The sequence below is a fragment of the Leucoraja erinacea genome, chromosome 12 (assembly GCF_028641065.1).
Source record: "Leucoraja erinacea ecotype New England chromosome 12, Leri_hhj_1, whole genome shotgun sequence".
In the NCBI taxonomy this organism is placed as follows: domain Eukaryota; kingdom Metazoa; phylum Chordata; class Chondrichthyes; order Rajiformes; family Rajidae; genus Leucoraja; species Leucoraja erinaceus.
Genome location: NC_073388.1, coordinates 46,481,246 through 46,504,645, shown reverse-complemented (window position 1 = coordinate 46,504,645; position 23,400 = coordinate 46,481,246). Strand labels below are relative to the sequence as shown.

The 23,400-nt window shown below is 45.4% G+C and overlaps 1 protein-coding gene across 1 annotated transcript; it reads right to left on the bottom strand.

Moving 5' to 3' along the window:
* Positions 1 to 842: 842 nt before the first annotated feature.
* Positions 843 to 23,330, bottom strand: ube2a (ubiquitin-conjugating enzyme E2A (RAD6 homolog)). The gene is made up of 6 exons (XM_055644060.1): positions 23,126 to 23,330; positions 22,800 to 22,880; positions 22,493 to 22,518; positions 16,785 to 16,874; positions 13,397 to 13,485; positions 843 to 1,932 (listed from the first exon to the last, which is right to left on the bottom strand). The coding sequence occupies exons 1-6, from the start codon at positions 23,167 to 23,169 to the stop codon at positions 1,804 to 1,806; spliced, it is 459 nt and encodes a 152-aa protein (XP_055500035.1). The 5' UTR covers positions 23,170 to 23,330; the 3' UTR covers positions 843 to 1,803.
* Between the last annotated feature and the right edge of the window lie 70 nt (positions 23,331 to 23,400).

Genomic DNA, 23,400 nt, shown 5'->3' with positions numbered 1-23,400 from the left:
TGCATATTATTGATTACTGAGAAAGCTGGTAGTTCTGAATGACCATCTTCCATGTTGTGTATGCAAATACCGTACAACTGCATGAATGAGAATGGAAGGGGAGGCGATTTGATGGAAGAATTTTCATTTGGACATCTTAATCAGTAAGGACATTTAATTAGGTTGCATTTCTAACAGTCACACACCGTCAACTCGATATGTTCACATTTCTCAAAAAGCCACTGTGGTTAAAATTCATCTCTTCACCAATGAACTCATTAAAATCCCATTGAGGAGCATCACAAAGTTCCTTTCGCCTTGTCATTCGTAAAATGGTTTAAATAATTTCCATCCTCATTGACCATCATGCTGCATGCTACTTTATACGTGTTACTGATGTCCAAGTCTTTGGCATACACATGGAATATCACCAAGTTTATCCTCAAAGTGCAAGGTGGGTTTAATCCCTCATTCTGAAACAGGTTGTTAACCAATTTTATATCCAGTAACCTTCCTTTTCTGCCACTGATCCAAGATTTTTTATAACAGCAGTCATTGCCAAGGCACAAGGCCCTCCGTGTTATCTATCATTGCTACTGCTATAATTACCCAAGTAATAATTGACAGACTTATGAACTAAGCACCAACGTAACCACTCGTAAGTACAACTATAAACTACCCACTAGGTCTCAAATTAAACAGGCAAGACCAAGATAGAGACTGAAATACTATCATTTACAACAGGTCTGCAGCATCAATAACCTCAATCCTTCCAGTTGTATTTTGCAATTGTGCATTTCAATTATTAAATGGATAGCTTGCCGATTGCCAGGAAGGTCAATGTTTAGTCACACAACACAATATTAAGGTTATAATTTTATTTACAAGTAGTGAGAAAATGTACAGTTTCTTACATGGGTTACTATAGTGCAAAGTTATACTGTCACTTCAAAAGACTAATGTGCAGAGAAAAGTACTTTGAACATCAGACAATACATGGTACAGGGTCTCTTCCCATATCCCACATCACTGCATTAGGTATCTGAATATACAAGTTTGGTCTAACTTAACTAATGGGATTGCTGATGGCTGTAATTCTCGTCAAAGTGAAAAGCACTTTGTTTAATTCAGTGGAAAGGAAAAATAAAACAAAGCATGCAGCAACAGCTCACACACACCTATACTCAACAGAACTAGAGAACTAGAAACAGTCACAAAAGTGACCACCCTGCTGAGCTCCAGTACCCCGGACATTTTTTCAAAAAAGTTCAAAAATTGACTAGCACCTTCCAGTAAAAGTTCTTTTAATTAAGAACTGCAGTTCTGGCTTCAGAAGAGGCACACATCTGCATAAACAGAAGTGACATTAACCCACTGGCAATTTAGTTCAGTTCAGCACCAGTTGTGCTGGATTTTGGCAAGGGCAGACCTGTGTCCCTCCCCTCCCACCGAGAAAAATCCATTCACTGGGCTATGTATAAAACCTGCACAAAATATGCAATGCAAATGACATTGTGTTACAGTGCACCTTTATTATGTGCCTGATATTGACTGCCCAGACAGACTATGAAAGAACATCAGGAAAGGTGGATGATCAGAGATGAAAGTGAAATTAAAAATTCCTTGGCAAGTTAGTGCCCCAGGTACAGTGCATGCACTTCAAAACATGTTTTGACTCAACGTCCAGGGAGAGAGAGGCTTCAAACGGGTGGCAGCATTGTAGCAGTTTAGCTTGCAAAATAATGCGATGATGCTAGAACAAGGAGGACTCAAAACGCTTCATGATTCTCATGGCCTGACAGTGTTCGTAGGCACTTGGCAAGGTCAACAGTCCCGCCAGCTCTGTTCCACTATTGCAGATACCCGCTTTTCATATTCTCGTTTGTTCTCCTGATACAGCTGTGCTGCCTGGCTGTTGGCCGGACTGTTCGGATTTGGCTCATCCAGTAAAGACTAAGAAAACAAGCAGAGCAAACGTCATTGCAGCAGCACAAACCATTTGCAGCTATGTTCATTCAATGTAATCTCTCCCCCCCCCCCTCAAAATGAGGAAACTGACTGCAATTACCCCGCTTACCTCTGGCTACAGTTCTTCCCAGCGGGGAAATAGAGTAATTCCAGCATGGAGCAGGCCCTTTAGCCTAACATGCCCCATATACACTCCCACCTACCCACATATGGAAACATAGAAAACAGGTGCAGGAGTAGGCTATTCGGCCCTTCGAGCCTGCACCACCATTCAATATGATCATGGCTGATCATCCAACTCAGTATCCTGTACCTGCCTTCTCTCCATACCCCCTGATCCCCTTAGCCACATCTAACTCCCTCTTAAATATAGCCAATGAACTGGCCTCAACTACCCTCTGTGGCAGAGAGTTCCAGAGATTCACCACTCTCTGTGTGAAAAAAGTTCTTCTCATCTCGGTCCTAAAAGATTTCCCCCTTATCCTTAAACTGTGACCCCTTGTCCTGGACTTCCCCAACATCGGGAATAATCTTCCTGCATCTAGCCTGTCCAACCCCTTTGGCCCATATCCCGCTAAACGTTTAAATGTTATGATAGTACCTGCCTCAACTACCTCCTCTAGTAGCTCATTCCATACACCTACCACCCTTTGTGTAAAAAAGTTGCCCCCTCAGGTTTTTATTTAATCTTTCGCCCCGTCACCAAACCTATGTCCTCTGGTTTTCAATTTCCCTACTCTGGATAAAAGACTGCATTTACCCTATCTATTGATCTCATGATCTTATACACCTCTAAGAATGCCCCCCATGTCAAAGACTAGAAGGCATTGCTTTAAGATGAGAGGTTGAAAGTTTAAAGGAGATGTCTGGGGCAAGTTATTTTAATCAGAGAATGGTAGGTGACAGAACATGCTGCCAGGGGTGGTGGTGGAGGCAGATATGATAGTGGTGCTTAAGAGGCTTTTAGATAGGCACAATGGATATGGAGGGAATGGACAGATATGGGTCATACAGGTAGATGAGAGCTCGTCTTGGCATCATGTTCGGCACAGACACTTTGGGCTGAAGGGCCTGTTCCTGCGTTATACTGTTCCATGTGTGGGAACTGAAGACGCTGGTTTAATCCAAAGATAGACACAAAAAACTGGAGTAACTCAGCAGGACAGGCAGCATCTCTGGAGAGAAGGAATGGGTGACATTTCGGGTCGAGACCCTTCTTCAGAGTGAAAGTCACGGAGAAAAGCCCTTCTCTTCAGAGATGCTGCCTGTTCCGCTGAGTTACTCCAGCATTTTGTGTCTATGCTGTTCCAAGTTCCCTTACATTCTCCCTCATCTCAATTCCACCCACAATGAATGGCAAATGGAAAGCAGTACAAGAGGATCTAGTACCATGAACCATTATAAATTGACCATGGTAGGCATTTCTCCAGCATTTTTGTCTCCAGTTTCTCTAGCATTTTTGTCTACATACTGCCTCACCCGCTGAGTTTCTCCAGCATTTTTGTCTCCAGTTTCTCTAGCATTTTTGTCTACATACTGCCTCACCCGCTGAGTTTCTCCAGCATTTTTGTCGATAAGTAGCATCAAAAGCCATGGGAACGGGTTTTTCCAGTCCACATCTACACCGACCAAATGAATTCCTATACTAATCTCACTTGCACGTACAAACAATGTGCCTTGCTCTTCACATATCTGTTCAGATGCCTCTTAATCATTACTGCTCCTACCTTCACCACTTCTGGAAGCTCATTCCAGAGATACCAACTATTGAGAGAAAAGTTTTACCCTACAAATCCCCATAAAATCACCTCACCTTAAACCCATACCCACTAATTTTAGAAACCCCCACCATGAGTGGGAAACCGGCTATCTAGATGCCTCTCAATTTTATATACCTCCATCATGTCATCTCTGCCTCCTTTACAAGCGTGAAAACAAGCCTAGCTTACCCAATTTCTCTAAGAAGGAACTGCAGATGCTGGAAAATCGAAGGTAGACAAAAATGCTGGAGAAACTCAGCGGGTGAGGCAGCATCTATGGAGCGAAGGAAATGGGCAACGTTTCGGGTCGAAGGAAGGTTTCGACCCGAAGCGTTGCCTATTTCCTTTGCTCCATAGATGCTGCCTCACCCGCTGAGTTTCTCCAGCATTTTTGTTTATCCAATTTCTCCTTTTCTCACTGCTAAAAATCGCATCTTTCCTGTTCCGTGGCAAACAGAATTGTACACCATAATCCAAATGCAGCCAAACCAACATTTTGTACAATTGTAACACGACACAGTGGCATAACAGTAGAACTTCTGCCTTAGCGCTCCCCAGAGACTACAATCCTGACTACGGCGGCTGTCTATACATTTTCCCAGTGACCGTTTGGGTTTTCCCTGGGCACTTGAAAGAAGTACTGGCTTGTGGGTTAATTGGCTATGGTAAAATTGTCCCTAGTGTGTAGGACAGTGTTAGTGTACGGGGATCGCTGGTAGGTGCGGACTCAATGGGCCGAAGGGTTATAGCCACACTATCTCTAAAATCATCCCAATATTTGTACTTTGATATGCCTTCTAAATTGCTTTGTCTACCTGTGCTGTCACTTTCTGCATTTATACACAACGATAATCTGCGCAACTCTTCCCAGACACCTGCTGTTTGTGTGCCCTACTCTGGTTTACCTTCCCAAAATACACCACTTAACACTTGTCACAGATTAAAGTCCATCTGTCATTCCCTTCCCAATTTTCCATGATCCATATCCTGTTGCAACCTTAGACAACCTTCTTCAATCTCCACTAAACAAACTGCGGTTTAATCTGCCAATTTATTAATCCTGCCACCTGCCTTCTCATCCAAATGAGGACCAAGCACTGGTCACCAGAGGTCAATCTGAAAAATAACCCTCCTCTACCACCAAGCTAAGTTTTTATCCAAGTGACCAGCTCCCACATCATCTAACTTTCCGTGCCAGCCTACACAGTGGGATGTTGTTAAAGGCCTTGTTGAAGTCCTCATGGACACAGTCTACTGCCCTGCCCACATAAAACCTCTTGGTCAAGCACAAAGCCAACATGACTGTCCCTATTCAGTGGAAGGAGGGCCTGCAGAGGCTGGTTTACACCAAAGATAGACACACATTGCTGGAGTAACTCAGCGGGCCAGGCAGCATTCTCTGAATCAGGCAACTTCATTCTTCAGAAAGGTCCCAAACCGAAACATCACCTATTCCTTTTCTCCGGAGATGCTACCTAACCCGTCCGTCGAGTTACTTCAGCATTTTATTTCCTTATTCAGTCCTTGACTTTCCAAATGTAAATTAATCCTGTCTTTGAGTTATCCCGACCAAAATGTTCCCACCACTGATGCAAGGCTCAATGGTTTACAGTTCCCTAGTTTATTCCTGCTGTCCTTAAATAAAAGCAGAACATTAGCCTTCTGATACCTCACCTGTTGCTATGATGCAAGTATCTCTGGCAGAGCCCAGACAATCTCCACCCTTGTTCCCCGTGGCATCCTAGATACACCTTATTAGATCCCAGATATTTATCCTCCTTTATGTGATTCAAGACTTCTAACACCACCTATTTTCCAATGTTGATATGCTGCAGGATATCACTGTTCACTCCTTGAAACTTTAGCTTCCAGTCCTTTCCCATGGTAAATACAGGAGCATTCATTCAAGACCGTGCCCAATTCCTGTGGCTTCACACACAAATCACCACAGACGCTCAAGGGAACCTAATCGCTCTGTAGTAAGCCTTTCAGCATGCCTGGACGCCACAGTGGCGAGCAGTAGAGTTGCTGCCTTGTATCGGCAGAGAGCAGAGTTCGATCCTGACTACATTCTCCCTGTGACCGTGTGGGTGTTCCCTTTCCTCCCACATGCAGGTTTGTCGGTTAATTGGCTTCCCTAAATTACTCCTTGCGTGTAGCATAGAACTAGTGTACGGGTGATCGCTGGCCAGCACGGTGGGCTGAAGGGCATCTTTCCACACTCTATTTCATTAAACAGAAACTAAAAATACGCGGGATCTTTTAGGATTCTCCTTTATTTTTATCTGCTGTAGTTTTCTCTGACCCCCCCCATATGACGTATGCCTCCTCAATCCTGAACGGACTCCTACCATCCACCTCAAATATCCATTGCCAAACAAAGCTCCTTAACCATGCCAGCCTCGCCCTTTACTAACAGGAACACGCTGGCCCTGAGCTCCTTGCCATCTCACCTTCAAAAGCTTCCCACTTGCCAATGCCCCTCTGCTCCAGAACAACCTCTCCCAATCAACTTTTGAGACGGCCTGTCCAATGCCATTGAAATGAGACTTCCCCAAAATGTAGTACTTCCCAGATACGAGTTTGCCCTTGACTCATGCTCCCAGCATGGTCGTCACAAGGTCGTGAAAAATGTTGACGAGTAAAAAAGGTCATGAAAGTGGGACAGACCCTTCAGATTATTAATTGAACACAAGACTATTGCAGGCATTAAATCGCAGAAACTCATTCAAACCAGACAATACATTAGGGCAAGACTGCACTACATTGAGCCCACTAGTGAAGCTAAACTTAGCATTACTTCACCATTATGACCAATTAACACTAACCAGCCCAGGCTGGCCTTGAACAGAACAAGGGCACTCGTTAAATGGTACCCCAAACTACATTTTCCAAGGAGCAAGTGGTTCTCATTGAGCAAATAGGTCAAATGTACCCATTTAATCCACTGACCATTGGAACCTTTCAACCACTGTGAACAAACATCCAATCTGGAAAGAAACTGGGTGATAAAATGTGCCCAGTGGACAACTGGAAGCAACTGGAACAACTCAATATATCAGGGCTGCTACACAAAGAATCACCCACTTCAAATAAATCTCTTGAATAACACCAATGCAGCATTGGAACAGGCCCTTTGGCCCAGCTTGTCATGCTAACCAAATGCCCATCCAAATATCCTTCCAAACCTTTCCTACATGTACTTGTTCAAATGTCCTTTAAGCAGGCAGCACAATGATGCAGTTGCTAGAGCAGCTGCATCTGAGCCATAGACCCAGGTTCAATCCTGACCTCAGATACCGTCTATGCACATGCTCCCTGTGACCACATGGGCTTCCTCCGGGTGCCCTGGTCTCTTCTCACCTCAAAGATGTGGGTTTGTAGGTTAATTGGCCTCGGAATTATTCCCTAATGTGTAGGGAGTTGAATGGAAACTGGGATAACGGAATGAGCGCGAATGGGTGATGGATGGTTGTCTTGGATTCGGTGAGCTAAAGGGCATTTCTCTATGCTGCATCTCTGAACTGAACTTGCTGGTATTGTATGTTCAAGAAAGAACTGCAGATGCTGGAAAATCGAAGGTAGACAAAAATGCTGGAGAAACTCAGCGGGTGAGGCAGCATCTATGGAGCGAAGGAAATTTTGGTTCTGAACGTCTGAAGAAAGGTTTCGGCCCGAAACGTTGCCTATTTCCTTCACTCCATAGATGATGCCTCACCCCCTGAGTTTCTCCAGCATTTTTGTCTACCTTTGCTGTTATTGTACCTGCTTCAACCATTTCTTCGGAAACTCGTTCTATACATGTACCATACTCTGTATGGAAAACACCATAGGATCCCATTTAATCTTTCCCCTCCCACCTCACACCCACGGTGCCTGGTCCTTGACTACCAAACCATGGGGGAAAAGACACCCTTTCCATAACCCTCCTGATTTTATTCACCTCGAAGACCAATCCAATTCCCTATGCTTCAGGGAATAAAATACTAGCTTGCCCAATCTCTCGCTATAACTCAGTCCATTGAGTCCTGGCAATGTCCTCTCATCTAAAATTAGCAAAAAGATGAAAGATAGAGAGGGGACTTTAACATTCACAATTTTATTATGACCAAGTTCAGTATATTAGATTCACAAAAGCAGTATTCTTCAACTAATCACTAGATCAGTTTGCTGACTTAGGAAGCTAGCTGCAATTAATTTTAAACGAGTCTGATTAGTACCAGGACTGGCTCTCAATCCTTCTGGAAGGCAAAGTCTAATCACTATTACAATGGATCATGGGTTTGGGAGCAGTTCTGGGCAAGAACGCAAGAAAATGGCGAGACGTGGATGTGTCCCAGTCCATTACACAATCTAGACTTCCCACCAGTGACTTCATCTACACTTATGCTGCCCGAAGAAAGCAGCCAACATAATCAAACACTTGTCCTACCCCTGTCATTCCATCTTCTACCTGTAGCCCCCAGGCAGCAGCTTGAGAGTGCTCACCACCAGACTCAAGGACAGCTTATTCCTCTCTATTATCAGACTTCTGAATGATCCTTCCATGAGCTAGGATGCTGTCTGATTCACCTCTACCCCAGTACGGACATTGGACTTAGTCTGTGGAACTGGTGCTTATATTCTGCACTCTATATTTCCCTGTGCACTGCCTATTTACAGGTCTGTCTTGATTGAATTCATGTACAGCATTATCTAATTTGATCGAACAGCTTGCAAAATAAAGCTTTCCACTGTACGTTGGTACGTTACAATAATAAACCCCAAATAATATGAGGATTGCGACTCTCTACTGTAAACGGTTGCCATAAAAGAGAATACAACACAATTTTAATAAAATTGTAAAAATGCCATGAAGCTAGAAGTAGCCAAATGTGTAACTGCCTGAAGAAAGCGGCAATTTAGAGTCAGATTCAGGAAGACTGAATACAGAAAAAACGCAGAGATGTTTTAGCTACAACAGTTTCTCAGAACACGGATCCAGAATCCGTCAAGGTTAACTGTCAAGTGAGAACTGTAACTCATTTCAATAACAGGGTCACAGTGACATTACCAGCACCAAATGGCTGCAACAGAATTAGTTCCTCACTAAATCACAGACGTACAGCGAGAGAAGGGCCCAGCCTTGCACTGAATGAACAGTTTAGTTTGGTTTAGATATACAGCGCAGAAAGTTAAGGCCCTATTCTTCGCCCACCAAACCTGTTTCCAGCCCAGATTCCCATCTCTCGGGAGCATAGCTTTCCATGTTACACCACGTCACTGTATTACCCAAGTACACCTTTAAATGCACGTGGAACATTTGGTTGATTTAGTTTAGAGATACAGCACGGAAACAGGCCCATCAGCCCATGGAGTCCACGTCGACCAGCGATCACCCCGTACACTACCACTTTCCTACGCATTAGGGGCAATTTACAGAAACCAGAGCACCCGGAGGAAACCCACCCGATCACAGGGTGAACGTATCAACTCCGTGGAAACAGTACCCGTAGTCAGGCCCCAACCCGGGTCTCTGGTGCTTTAAGGCAACAACTTCACCGCCGCCCCTACCCATGGCACCAATTGTCTACATCCTCTCTGGCAGCAAGCTGTAAACGCTGTTCCTCTCCACAATCTACTGCCTGCACCTCCCACCCCGCCCCTTCCACCTGCAGCACAAAACACCAGCTCAACTTCACAGAGTTGCCACTGATTTACCAGCGGAGCATGCAAAACTGTGCCCCCCCACACCCATTCCTCTCCCCAAAACCACCTCCCCACACACACCCCTTCACACACCCCCCTTGCACCCACATCCACCCCCCACCACAACCCTCCCACCCCACACAGCGGTAGGCCACGCCAGCAGCAGCAGGAGTAGGCAGCGGCAGGGGTAGGCCGTATTTTAAGAGTTATTCACATTTTCAGCTTTAATAGACCCCTTTTCCACTTGTCATGCCCATCAGCTGCACCTGCGCAGTAATACCTGCGTGTTCTACGTCCCAATGGGAACCCAATGGATGGGAATGGCTGCACCGCTGGAGAGCCGCTAAGAATGGATGCAGATGCAGGGGGGGGGGGTTTGAGGGGATGGAGTGAGTGCGTGCGGGGGGGGAGGAGGGGAAGGGCAAGGGGCGGAGTGGGGAGATCAGGGGCGTCACAACGGGAACCCGTCAGCCGGGCCTGTGTAGTTGGGGGCTATGCGTGAGTGGTGGAATATACGGGTCCCACTTAGTCTAGTGTTTCTTAAACGTTGCGATACTATTTGCCTCAACTACCACCTCTGGCAACTCGTCCCATACACCCAGTAAAAAGTTTACTCTTCAGATTCCTTTTAAATCTTCCCCCTACCCCCCCCTCACCTTCAACCTATGTCCTCCGGTTCTCAATACCCCTATTCTGGGAAAGAGACTGTGCAGCTACCCGATCTATTCCTCTCGTCATTTTGTACACCTCTACAAGATCACCCCTCATCCTCCTGCGCTCCAAGGACTAAAGTCCTAACTTGTTCTCCCTATAGCTCAGTCCCTCAAGTCCTGGCACTTTCATCATAAATCTTCTCTGCAGCCTTTCCAGCTCACGTCTCTCAGATAACAAGGTGACCAAAACTGAACACCGTATCGTACGTGAAGCCTCACCGCCTTATGTAACTGCAGCATGACCACTCAACTTCTATACTCAATACTCTAAGATGGAACGTTACTGTGCTACAGAGACCTGGGATAACGGAGGTTGTCACATAATGCACCTATTCTATAACCAGCATAAACATCTCTCAGCTCAAAGACAATTCTTATGACAGAGAAACTAAACGCATGCAAATTTAACAACATTGCCTCCTACTCTTCATTCTACAGTGTATCTGTTGGCATGACATTGAAGTGTGAGCACAACGCCAATTTTGCAACTTAAAAGCATAGTATATAATCTAGGCCCAGCTTTGGGATGCATAATGAGAAGGAGTCTATTACATAGTAACATAGAAAATAGGTGCAGGAGGAGGCCATTCGGCCCTTCGATCCAGCACCGCCATTCGTTGTGATCATGGCTGATTGTCCCCTATCAATAACCCGTGCCTACCTTCTCCCCATATCCCTCGACTCCACGAGCCCCTAGCTCTATCTAAATCTCTCTTAAATCCATCCAGTGACTTGGCCTCCACTGCCCTCTGTGGCAGGGAATTCCAAAAATTCACAACTCTCTAGGTGAAAAAGTTTTTTCTCACCTCAGTCTTAAAGGGCCTCCCCTTTATTCTAAGACTGTGGACCCTGGTTCTGGACTCACCGAACATTGAGAAAAGGTTTCCTGCATCTAGCTTGTCCAGCTATATTAAGCCATGGTAATCAACCTCAGGCAGAAATAAAAGATCTCAAGGCTCTGTTTGAAGGGAAACAGTGAGTTAAGGCTATGGCCTGGGGAACCGAGGGCAATGCAGTGGCACAGCCGGCACAGCTGCTGCCTCATAATGCCCGAGTCGCAGGTTCGATTCTGACCTTGGAGTTTGCACATTCTCTGCATGACCACGTGGATTTCCTTCAGGTGCTCTGGTTTCCTCCCACATCCCAAGGACGTGCAGGTTTGTAGGTTAATTGGCCCTGGTTAAGTTAGCCCCTAGTGTACAGGGAGTGGATGAGAAAGTGGGATAATTGAGAACTAATGCAAGCAGGTGATCGATGGTCAACGTGGACTCGGTGGGCCAAAGAGCCCGTTTCCATGCTGTATTGTTACACTAAACATCCTTCAAGCAAACTGTACAACAGTTTGGTAACTTTAGGGTCAATAATATGCGGAGCCAGCAAGCGAGCACTAGCTGGCTGGAACGCATGACTACACTTGAAGATAATTAGTTTGATGTAGGACCTGAGAACGTTTGCTTTCCAACAAGCACAGTCTCAAGTACTTTTCAACCTTTGCTTTCTGAACAAGGTAAAATCCACAGAACCAACCGGCCTCCCACACAGCAGGTTGATGAGGGGTCAGGTGGGGGTCGGAAGCAGATTTACAGCCCTGTTGATTAAGAATGGCCACAGTGGAGAGGCTCAGGACTTTGTTTGATGTATTTTCATGGATGCCGTGTTTTTATGCCAGAATGGTGCAAAAGCTAAATGCTCAAATTTCTAAATATTACAAAAAGATTGAAGTTTGAAAATTAACATTGATTAATTAAAGTAGGTAAACAGGCGCTAGAGCAGTTTACAGGGATGAAGATTAGCAGCGGTAACGAAGAGCGAGGAATGATAGGTTATACAAGCAACTTTCTGTTCAGAATGAAACACTATAGATATAAATGTGTAGGAAGGAACTGCAGATGCTAGTTTAAACCAAAGATATGACACAAAATGCTGGAGTAACTCAGCGGGACAGGCAGCATCTCTGGAGAGAAGGAATGGGTAAGGTTTTGGGTCGAGACCTACCTTCAGACACCTAACCAGTCTGAAGAAGAGTCTCGACCCGAAATGTCACCCATTCCTCCTCTCCATAGATATAGATGTGACGGCCAGTGCCTGCAATAGCTTTGCATCCCTATTCATCACTGAGCTGTGGAAGCAACTCGAGGTCAATCCTTTTGTAGATCTGGAGTCTGATTTTGACCAGAGCAGCCTAAGATAGTAGATTTCTCTCTCCAAAGAATATTAGGGAACCAGGTGGATTTTTACCACAAATGACATTGGCATTTTCCTTTAGTCGCCAGGATTTTGTCATTTTCAGCTCACAATGCCTGCAGCTCCACATTCTTTACGTCAGCTGTGAAGAGAATTAATTGAATGTTCTAATAACTAATTTAAGGCAATGTTGTTCCATGAGTGGGACAACGTGCAGTTCTTTCTGCAACTTCACAATGGGGACAATATGTGCTAGCGAACAAAGGCAGACAAACCCTCAAGGCAAAGCACAGGACGTGGTGGATGGAATGGAGGACGTTCTGCACCTCAAGATGGCTGGCTAAAGATCGTTACAAAAATCTCCAGAAACTTAAAGGGCCAGTCCCACTGTACAAGTTCACCCAAGAGCTCTCCCGAGTTAAAAAAAATATCAAACTGGTCGTAAGCGCGTAGAATGTACGTGGCGGGTACGTCGGAGCTCGGGACGTCTCCTAGCGGCTCGTAACGCTAATGGCAGGTACTCGGGAAACGCGGTAAGTTCGTGAAGATTTTTCAACATGTTGAAAAATGGCCACGAGAGCCCCGAGTGCCTACGAGCGGCTATTACCGTAATTCTCCGAGTTCGAATCGGGGAAACTCGGGAGAATTAGCTTGTACAGTGGGACAGGCCCATCAGTTGTAGGTTTATTACTGCCTTGTGTACCGAGATAGAGAAACGTTTTGTTTTACAGGCTATCTAATCAGATCAGATATGCCACATAAATACACTCAAGCCAAGCTCAAGTGCAATGTATAGAGCAAAGGAGAAGATACAGAGTGCAGAATATAGTTCTCAGCATCATGGTGCACCTAGATCCAGAGACAACATCCAATGTCCACATTGGGGCAGAGGTGAATCAGACAGTTCCCTAACTTATGGAAGGACCATTCAAAAGTCTGGTGGTCGCACGTTCAAGCTTCTGTACTACCTTCTGCTCGACGGGAGCAGGGAGGAGGCGGAAAGGGTGGGGAAGGTCTTGCTGCTTTTCCACTGCCTTGAGATGGAGGTGGTCAGAAACTGTAATATTGGACAGGATGAGGGACAAGTTTAAAAGACACAATTACCTGTATAGATGTTAAAATTGAAGACACATCATAAGTTGGACTCCAGCGATTCTGCAGTATATCCAGACATATACTGCCATCCGCATAGACTAAAGAAAGTACATGAAGTTTAAAATCACACAGCACTTGGCAACTTGATAAATACTTGACTGTCTCAAACTATAATAAACATCAATTGCCTGCAAATTTCACGTCCAAAAACTAATTTTGAATTTAAAAGTACTTATTCAAAAGCACCCAAATTGAGTAATCCAACTAAGTTGAGCTCAACAATGTTACAGAGATGCATCCAGTCAAACCTGGAGCACTGATGCCTCTTACTTCACATTAAACATTAAATTTTATTTTGACAACAAAATGCAAACCATATCGAAATGATCAAGTCCACTTATTCGCTGGAAACAGATGACCCTCTTGGTTTAAAATTTGGTAGACCTGAACATTTAAATCAGGATACTAGTACAACTGTATATTTGTTCCAGGATTCAGTCTAGTAACATGGACAAAAAGTGTCATTTATTAAAGCGGGCTCACATTGGGATTCAAGCAGGGTTCCATTTTAGGAACACACCAGGCTGCTGGTTAATAACATTGTGGTCACCCATCACAAAGGCTCTTCAAAGTAAAAATTCATTTTCTTGAAAACGTGGCTGCACTAAACATTATCCGTGTCATTCCCTTTATCAAGCATCTGTACACAGTGGATGGCTCGGTTATAGTTGTGTATTGTCTATCCGCTGACTGGATCGCACGCCTGAAAGGCTTTCCACCACCGTACCTCGGTACACGTGACAATAAACTAAACGCAAACGGTTGCGTTCTTATGCCATTGACATCAGCAAGAAACAGAAGGGAGCATAGAGAATCCATCCGGTTTTGAAATATTTCACAATTAATTTATCGTTCAAAAAACTGAAGCTGCCTATTTACAATATTTATTCATTGTCATTTGAACCTCAGTGAGGCTCAAACGAAACTCTGTTTCTACAGCCATACAACAAAACAATTCCTACAAGACACACAAACAATTCAGTTCACACAAATATCCTTCACAGTGAATCTCCTCCTCACTGTGATGGAAGGCAAAGTATTTTCTCTCCCCTGGGTTCCATTTTTCTCCTGATGTTGAAGCCCCAGACGGGCGATGGTAAGTCCCACGGCCGTTAAGGCGGGGGCAGGCGATGTATGGTCCTGCTACAGGTCTTAATGTCTCAAAGTTGGAGCCCCCGGCGGGCGATGGCAAGTCCCGTGACCATTAAAGCCACTCCGGGCGATTGACGGCCCCGCTCCGGGTCATTTTCAACTCCGCAACTCAGGCGGGAGAAGTTGCCACTGCGGGAGCTCCAAAAAGCAGTCTCCCACTAGGGACCCGCGAGCTCCCGAGTCACCGTCCACCGGACCTGCGGTTGGAGCCTCCGAAGCTCCGGAGTCTGGCCACAGCAGCGCGCCACCACAGCTCCCCACGCTCCGAAGCCGGTGGCGAGTCCGCAGGCTCCGCGACTGGAGCCCCCGGGTCGATCCGGTTGGAGGCCGCTCCACGGTGCTAGGCCCCAACGACAACGAAGACCCGACAGGGAAGAGATTTGGAAAGTTCCCGCCCCCACATATACACAGTTAAAAACAGTATAAAAGAACACAACAAACTACATTTAACTAGACAAAAAAATAAAAAGACAGACAGGCTGCAGGGGCCGCTGCAACGCGAGTCATGCCGCCAATGTAGGATTACATTCTGGGCAATGTAGGATTAACATAAAGCAGCAACTGGTGTGGTTATAGATGACGATTCATCAAGGACAATAAATCATGCTCCTGTCCAAGATAACCAGATCAAAGGTTAAGAGAGGTTTGGTTTTGATATAATTACTTGTAAATTCAACAAAACCAGACACAAAGTTCCATTTATTGAGCCTGCAGACAAAATGTAGAGTTCTTTTTTCCTATAAATCATTGATTTTTCCAGAGGTGCAGTCAAAAGTGTGCTAACCAGTCAGTGGAAAGACAGTACATGGTTACAATCGAGCCGTCCACAGTGTACAGATACATGATAAAGGGAATTTCAATGTTCAGTGCAACATAAAATCCAATTAAACCTAGTCCAAGGGTCTCCAATGAGGTAGATAGTAGCTCAGTACTGCTCTCTGGTTGCTGATAAGTTTAAGCTGAGAGGGGAACACCTTAATAGCAATCTGAGGGGCAACTTTTTTCACTCGTAGGGTGGTGGGTATATGGAATGAGCTGCCGGAGGAGGTAGTTGAGGCAGGTATGTTAACATTTAAAAAGCACTCGGACAGGCATATGGACAGGAAAGGTTTAAAGGAATGTGGGCCAAATGAGACTAGCTTAGATGGGGCATTTTGGTCAGCATGGACAAGTTGGGCTGAAGGGCTCAGAGACCATGGCACCCGTGGGCACAAGACCCAATGCAAAAGGAACACAAAAGATGACCATATTATTATTCAGAGAAATTTGTGATGACAAGCAGTCTGTGAATTTGTTTGCCCTCGACTTGGGACGCATGTGGTAGCAATAGAATACAAGAGAGAACAAACAGAATCTGGAATGGAGGGTGACAGATAGATGGGCTGGTCATATTATCACTGGTACACAGGAGGCTGAGGGTAGATCTACAGAGGTTTATGAGATTATAAGGGCAGATAGAATCATCTTCCCAGGGCAGGTAGAAGTAAAACTAGAGGGCACAGTTTAAGACACGAGGGGAAATGAAGACGAGGAGCAAGATTTTGCAGAAGATGGTGATTACTTAGAGGAGGTGGTAGCGGACACACAATTAAAATGTTCAAACTGCATTTGGACAGATGCTGAGATGGGAAAGGCATTGAGGAACACCATATTTTATTTGGGTGGCACAATGGCGGAGGTGCTGCCTTGCAGCGTCAGGGAACTGGGCTCGATCCTGACTACGGGTGCCGTCTGTATGGAGTTTGCACTCCCCCATGGGGTTTCTCCGGATTCCTCCCACACTCCAAAGACCCAAGCATCTGTAGGTTAATTGACTTGGATAAAATTGTCCCTAGCGCTAGTGGATAACGCTAGTGTACTGGGTGATTGCTGGTCTGTACGGACTCGATGGGCCGAAGGACCTCCTTCCGCGCTGCATCTATTAAAGTAAAGAATACGAGCCTAATGCGGGCAAATAGGATTAACATAGATAGACATAATGATTGGAATGGATGAAGTGGAGTCAAAAGGATAAAAAGCTGTACGATTCTATGACACATTGCCAGCACCATTCTCAAGTGCAGGCACCCACCCACACGCACGGACCCACCCACACACCCACACACCACCTTTATTTCCCCCCATCATTGTGATCATCACTCCCCAAATTAAATGCAAATAAACTCAGGGCAATTCATTTACATACCATTTGGATGAAACATTTTTGAAACAAATCTAACTGTGGGCGGCTTGTTGGGATATTCTTCTGTGAATTCTATTGTGAGTTTAAAAGTACCTGGAACGAGAGAGGAGAAAAGCATTTTTAAGGAAGTCGCGTCCCAATCAGTGGCGATACATGTGAAGTTTCGTTACAACAGTGGACAATTACAGCAGGAAGATTTAAAGTCCCTCAGCCTAGTTGAAAATGTTTGCATGCGTGGATGCAATAACTATCCCTGGCAAGACTCTCACTAGATTCCCACGGCAAGTAAAATAATTCACCAAGGTATGGCACAAATGTGCTTATAGAGAAAGAAACTAGTCCTCTCTTTTAAAAATAGCCTACATTTTCAAACTGAAATAAATCTCATTTAACATGAAGTGCAACAGTGAGGTCCTGGTATAAATTCACAAAGAGCAAATTGAAATCAGAACAGTACTGGTACGAGTCTTTTATCATCAGATTTATTCTCCACAGACTGTCTTTATGTAAATTACATGGTGGAAACATCTTAAAATTCACCTCCTGCAAGGTCCTGGAAAGTTAGTGCAATGTTTCAAAAGTCCTGATGCAGGGTCAACCATCCACAGACGTTGCCTGGAAGTCTTACAAGAGTTTTCAGAGTCACGCAGCAACAAAAAGGCCCTCCAGTCCACACTGACCATTGATCATCCTAGTTCCATGTCGTCCCGCCATAGTTCCATGTCGTCCACTCCCTACACACTAGGGACAATTTGCAAGTGACTTACTAACATGCAGAGTAACGTGGGAGGAAACCAGAGAACCCAGATAAAACTCAACACAGCCGCTGGGAGTATATGTAAACTCCACGCTGAAAACACCCGCTGTCAGGATTGAGGCAGCAGCTCTAACAGCTATGCCACCTTGTTGGCCGCAGATCCCAGCATCCGCAGACTCCTGTGTCTGCAAGGCTTCAACCCCAGGTATTACTGAGTTTAAGGGCTCTCAAGACTAGACAAGGTTCAAAGGGCTTCCAGCTAGGGAGAAAGGTGGCTGGTAGCAGTGGTGTATGGAGGGTGGGGTAAACTGCCGAAACACAAAGTTGCCAGTCTAACAACGATGTGGTGAAGGTTCACAAGTTGTAGGAGCGGAATTAGGCCATTCGGCCCATCAAGTCTATTCCGCCATTCAATCATGGCCGATCTATCTTTCCCTCTCAACCCTATTCTCCTGCCTTTTCCACGCAACCAGACACCCATACTAATCAAGAATCTATCAATCACCGCTTAAAAATATCCAATGACTTGGCCTCCACAGCCGTCTGTGGCAATGAATTCCACAGATTCACCACCCTCTGACTAAAGAATTTCCTCCTCATCTCCTTTCTAAAAGGTACGTCCTTTTATTCTGAGGCTGTGGCCTCTGCTCCGAGACTCTCCCACCAGTGGAAGCATCCTCTCCACATCCACTCTCTCCGGGTCTTTCGCTATTCAGGAAGTTTCAATGAGGTTCCCCCTCATCCTTCTAAACTCCAGAGAATCGAGCCCCAGTGTCGACAAACGCTTTGTGGATGTTGTACAAGTTTGGGATCAGACTCAGCCAGAGCACCTGATTATTCAAATAGTATACAAATACTAAACATTCAAGAATCACGCAACTCTACTCCAGTAACAAACAAAACTTCTGAAGATGAGAAAATAAAATGTCTACTTGAGACAGAGATCGAAAGAATTCATTTAGTGCCATCCATGTGCCGAAAATTTTAAATCACAAAATTATCAGTGTAGGAAATACATTTAGCCCACCAAATCTCTGTCATTGTTGTTTCGATAGTCGCACCTTGCACTTTTGCGATTTTATACCTTCAAATATTTATCTGGTCCCATTTTGAAAGTAGCAAGAATTTGCAGACGGCAAACTTTCAGGCTGCTCATTCCTGACCATTCCACCACGCAACGATTTTCCTCAAGTCACCCTTGAACCTTTAGTCAATCGCTGTCAGTGTGGAAATAAATGCTCCGCTTGCTTTCCACCACGTGGGTTTCCTCGAGTCATACAGCGTGGAAACAGGATCTTTAGCCCAACTTTCCCACGCCAACCAGCGTCCCATCCACAATAGTGCCATCTGTCTGCGCTTGGCCCGTCTCCCTCTAAACTCAACTTATCCATGTACCTGTCTAAATAGATTTTGAACATTGCGATAGTACCTGCCTCAAAAAGCTCATTCCATACACAAACCACCTTTTGTGCGAAAAAGTTATTGTTCAAGTTCCCATTAAATCTTTTCCCCACAACAACGATAAAAATGTGGATTTCAAATACGTCCGAAATGTTACGCCTGGAAGACATGAGATTCCTCCTAGCAGGCAAACCAGACCATTTCCAAAAGATTTGGTCTCCATTTATCGACTTACTACAAGTATAGGGTGCAACATAAATTAAAATTGAAATTAAATGGTTTCAGGACCTGGTGAGGGGTGTGTAGAGATACAAAGATAGATATATCCCTTTTATCTTATTTTACTTTCTTATATCTTCTGCTCTCTATTTTTCTCTTTCTCTTTCTTTGGCTTTCTTAACTCTTTCTCGTGTTTACGATTCTAAGGGTCTCTCTTGATCACTCTTTCACGCACTTACTATCCTATACTATCCTAGCTAACTCTCTTTACTTTCCTTCTTTTTAAAGTTTTAAAATAAGAAGTGGTACAGGAAATGTGTTATGTTATTTTTGGCTTGTATCACTGTAATGTACACTACTTCTAATAAATAAAATATTAAAAAAAGAAAAAAAAAAAAAAATATTTTCCCCTCGCCTTAAACCCAAGTCCTCTGGTTCTCGATTCCCCTATTCTGGGCAAGAGACTGTGCGTTTACCCGATCTATTCCACTCATGATTTTGTCCACCTCTATAAGATCACCCCTCATCCTCCTGCGTTCGAAGGAATAAAACGCTAGCCTGCTCAACCTCTCCGTACAGCTCAGGCTCTCTAGTCCTGGCAACAGCTTTGTGCATCTTCTCTGCACCCTTTCCAGCCTGACATCGCTGGTTTCCACACACATCACACCGCGTGTTAGTTTATTGTCAGTCGCTTAAATCTGCATCCTCTAATGTTTGACCTCCTGATGGGAAAAAAAGCCCTCTCTGTAATCTCTCTTCAGTTGAGCCTCTTACACTCACGTGAACATTTCATCTGAAATGCAGCAACCCTCCAGTCTTGTCCCGGCTACAGAAGACAAGAGAATGACACAACGATCCCTGGACCAGATTCCATGCAGCTTTTGTTCACGCTTGTTGAGTGTGGAAATGTCAGACTACACTTGGAACTATCTAGAGCTCAAACCTGGAGCTCATCGCATCGAGAAGTGCCGGCACACTCACATTCCTCCGTTTGAATGCCACTGACAACAGTCGGTGAATATTTCATCTGGTCAATTTGGTTTATCTATGGAACAGCGCTAGTAATGTCTGAAGGGTCCCAACCCATTTCTTTCTTCAGAGATGCTGCTTACCCACTGAGTTACTCCAGCACTTGGTGTCCATCTTTGGTATAATCCAGTATCTGCAGTTTTTTCTGTTTCTAACAGAGGCAATCTCAGATATCTGGATCAAAACCCAAAGGTGACGGCGTATTTTTTGTCAAAGATTTTACAACAAACAGGAAAGAAAGTAAATGGTATGTTTGCCTTCATTAGTCAGGGCATTAATACAGGAATCAGGAAGTCACGATGCAGCTTCAAAGAACTTTGGTAAAGCTGCATTTGGAGTATTGCGTACAGTTCTGGTCACCCCATTACAGGAAGGATGTGGAGGCTTTCGAGAGGGTGCACAGGTCGACTAGAATGTTGCCTGCATTAGCGGGCATTCGCTACAAGGAGAGATTGAAAAGACTTGGGATTGTTTTTCCAGCAATGCCAGAGGGTGCAGGGATACCTGACAGAGGTATAGAAAAATATGGGAGAGAGGGTACTCAGTTAGAACCTTTTCCTCAGGATAGAAAGATTGTTAAGGGCTTGGACACACTAGAGGCAGGAAACATGTTCCCGATGTTGGGGGGAGTCCAGAACCAGGGGCCACAGTTTAAGAATAAGGAGTAAACCATTTAGAACGGAGACGAGGAAACCCTTTTTTCACAGAGAGTGTTGAGTCTGTGGAATTCTCTGCCTCAGAGGGAGGTGGAGGCAGGTTCTCTGGACGCTTTCAAGAGAGAGCTAGATAGAGCTCTTAAAAATAGCGGTCAGGGGATATGGGGAGAAGGCAGGAACAGGTTACTGATTGGGGATGATCAGCCATGATCACATTGAATGGCGGTGCTGGCTCGAAGGGCCAAAGGGCCTGCTCCTGCACCTATTGTCTTTTGTCTAAATACAAGAGTGCATGGCTTTAAGGTGAGAAGGGCAAAGTTTAAAGGAGATGTGCAGGCAAGTTTAAAAAACACCCACCCACACGGTGGCCAGTGCCTGAAACTCACTGCCGGAGATAATGATAGTGGCTTTTAAATAGAGGCATGAATTTGCAGAGAATGGAGATAGATAAGAGTTGGTCTTGGCTCCTGTGTTGTACTTGTTCTATGTTCCACTTCAACCAGATCCCCACCCTGACTAGCCGCACTTGCAATAATTATCTTCCGGTTAAAGTTTAACATTGACGCTAATTGTTAAACTGACCATTGAGATGTGCTTCAACTGCACCGATACAGACTGTGAGCCTGGCAACACACAAGCACTGCCAAATCTCTGTTCCACATCACAGCACATCCCGATGTCAAAATCACAACATTTACAGGATGCGGTCCATAAAAGATTAATCTCCACTGACATCACTTCAATCTGCTTTGGCCGAGATATGAAAATCCCAAATCATGGCCTACAAAATAACATGTATTTCACCTTAAATTACGCACCACCCTTAGCTCTGGGATCCATTCTCTCCGAGGCTTATGTAGCTAAACACAGCAGTGCACTTCCTTCACTGTTCAACCTTTCAGTTTTATAGTGACTTTGCCCAATCTTGTTCGACCATGACTGTAACCCGTGTTCTCATGTAGGCGTTTCAAAAGAAGAAACACCCATCTTTGAAAAAGTAGAATTACCTTCTGCCTACATTCCACTCAAACCAGGAAGCTCTTCCAAATTGCCCAAGAAACAGCCCGCAAGATATTTTTATTTATTTTTAAAAATAGCAACGATGTGCACGAGGAAAAATCATAATTCCTATAAACTATGCTTGGCTGATGATTTAAAAAGCTACCTCAGTTTAGCTCAGTGGGTCAGGCAGCATCTCTGGAGAACATGGATAGATGTTTCGGGTCAGGACTGAATCTGTATCAGTAGAAAGGAACTACAGATGCTGGTTTATACCAAAGATAGATACAAAGTGCTGGAGTAACTGCAGGACAGCCAGCATTTCGGGAAGGGGGGGGGAATGGGTGACGTTTTGAATCAGGACTCTTCTTCAGACTCGAAGGTCCCAACCTGAAACATCACCCATCCTTTTTTTCTCCCGGGATGCTGCCTGACCTACTGAGTTACTCCAGCACTTTGTGTCTATCCCAGCCAGAATCAGTCTCATGAAGGGTCCCGGCTGGAAGCTAACCTTGTTCAACAGAGGTGCTGCCTGACCTGCTGAGTTACCCCAACACATTGTGTCTATACTATTCTATACTAGACTTGGAGGTAACATGGTTACACGTCAAGCCTCTTCAACTTTCACGCCCTTGTTCGGCTGGACTTACCATCTTCAAAAGGTGTTCCTTCCGGCCTGGAGTGAGAGAAAAATAAAAAGGAAAACAAGGTTACAAAACAGAGACACCCATACACAACCACAAATATAGCACCCCTACTCGAGACTGGCGCATCACCGTACAGTTAACAGGTAAAGCAGGCGGTTGGGTCGGCGGATTATATGTACATAGCGACAGAAACCACCGCCCTTTGAGGAAGTCGACCGGGGCAACGAGGCGGACAGGTGTCGGCCGGCCGGCAGGGACAGAGGGGAGGTGAACGAAAACAGGCCTCGGGCCGGGCCGGCTCCTCACTCACCCAAATATAACCGCATTCCAGACCATGATATTGTTCTCCGAGGGCGCTCCGCTCACGCCGGCTGGGGGGTCCTCCTGCAACCTGTGAAGGCACAAGAGGGGATTGGAAAGAGATACAAAAAAAACACCTCTCCTTTCCTCTCCCTCCCCTTCCTCTCTCTCTCCCTCCCTCCGTCCGTTCTTCCTTCCTTCCTCTCCCAGGCCCCGGGCAGGGCAACCCCCCCGTCCGCGGCGGCGTTTCCATTTTAAAAGTCAAGGCAGCGCCATGTTAAATTGTAGGGTTAGGGAGGGGAGAAAACTGCCTGTCCTTCCCCCTCCCCCGCTCACCGTTTGAAGTCCCTCATGAGCCTCCTGCGAGCGGGGGTGGACATGCCGGCCGGTGGGTGTGTGTGTGTAGGGGTGCGTGTAGGGGTGCGGGGTGTGGGACAGGGCTGCGCTGCGGTGCGGGGCCGGCCTTCCCCGCGACACGTAGCAAGAATATTGTTACACGGCGTTCTGTGCGCGCGGCCCGGCGTTCCACGGAGCGCACCACTGCCGCCAGGGAAGGGGGGAGGACCAGCACCCCAACCTCACTCAAACCCCAATCACAAGCCTGCCCCTCC

What these genes read in the sequence shown, in the direction of transcription:
- ube2a (XM_055644060.1), bottom strand. Translation starts at nt 23,169, where the DNA reads ATGTCCACCCCCGCTCGCAGGAGGCTCATGAGGGACTTCAAACG. An exon ending in CTCATGAGGGACTTCAAACG is followed by an intron (nt 22,881 to 23,125) that starts GTGAGCGGGGGA and finishes GTGCCTTCACAG; the next exon opens with GTTGCAGGAGGACCCCCCAG. An exon ending in TGGAATGCGGTTATATTTGG is followed by an intron (nt 22,519 to 22,799) that starts GTGAGTGAGGAG and finishes CTCTCACTCCAG; the next exon opens with GCCGGAAGGAACACCTTTTG.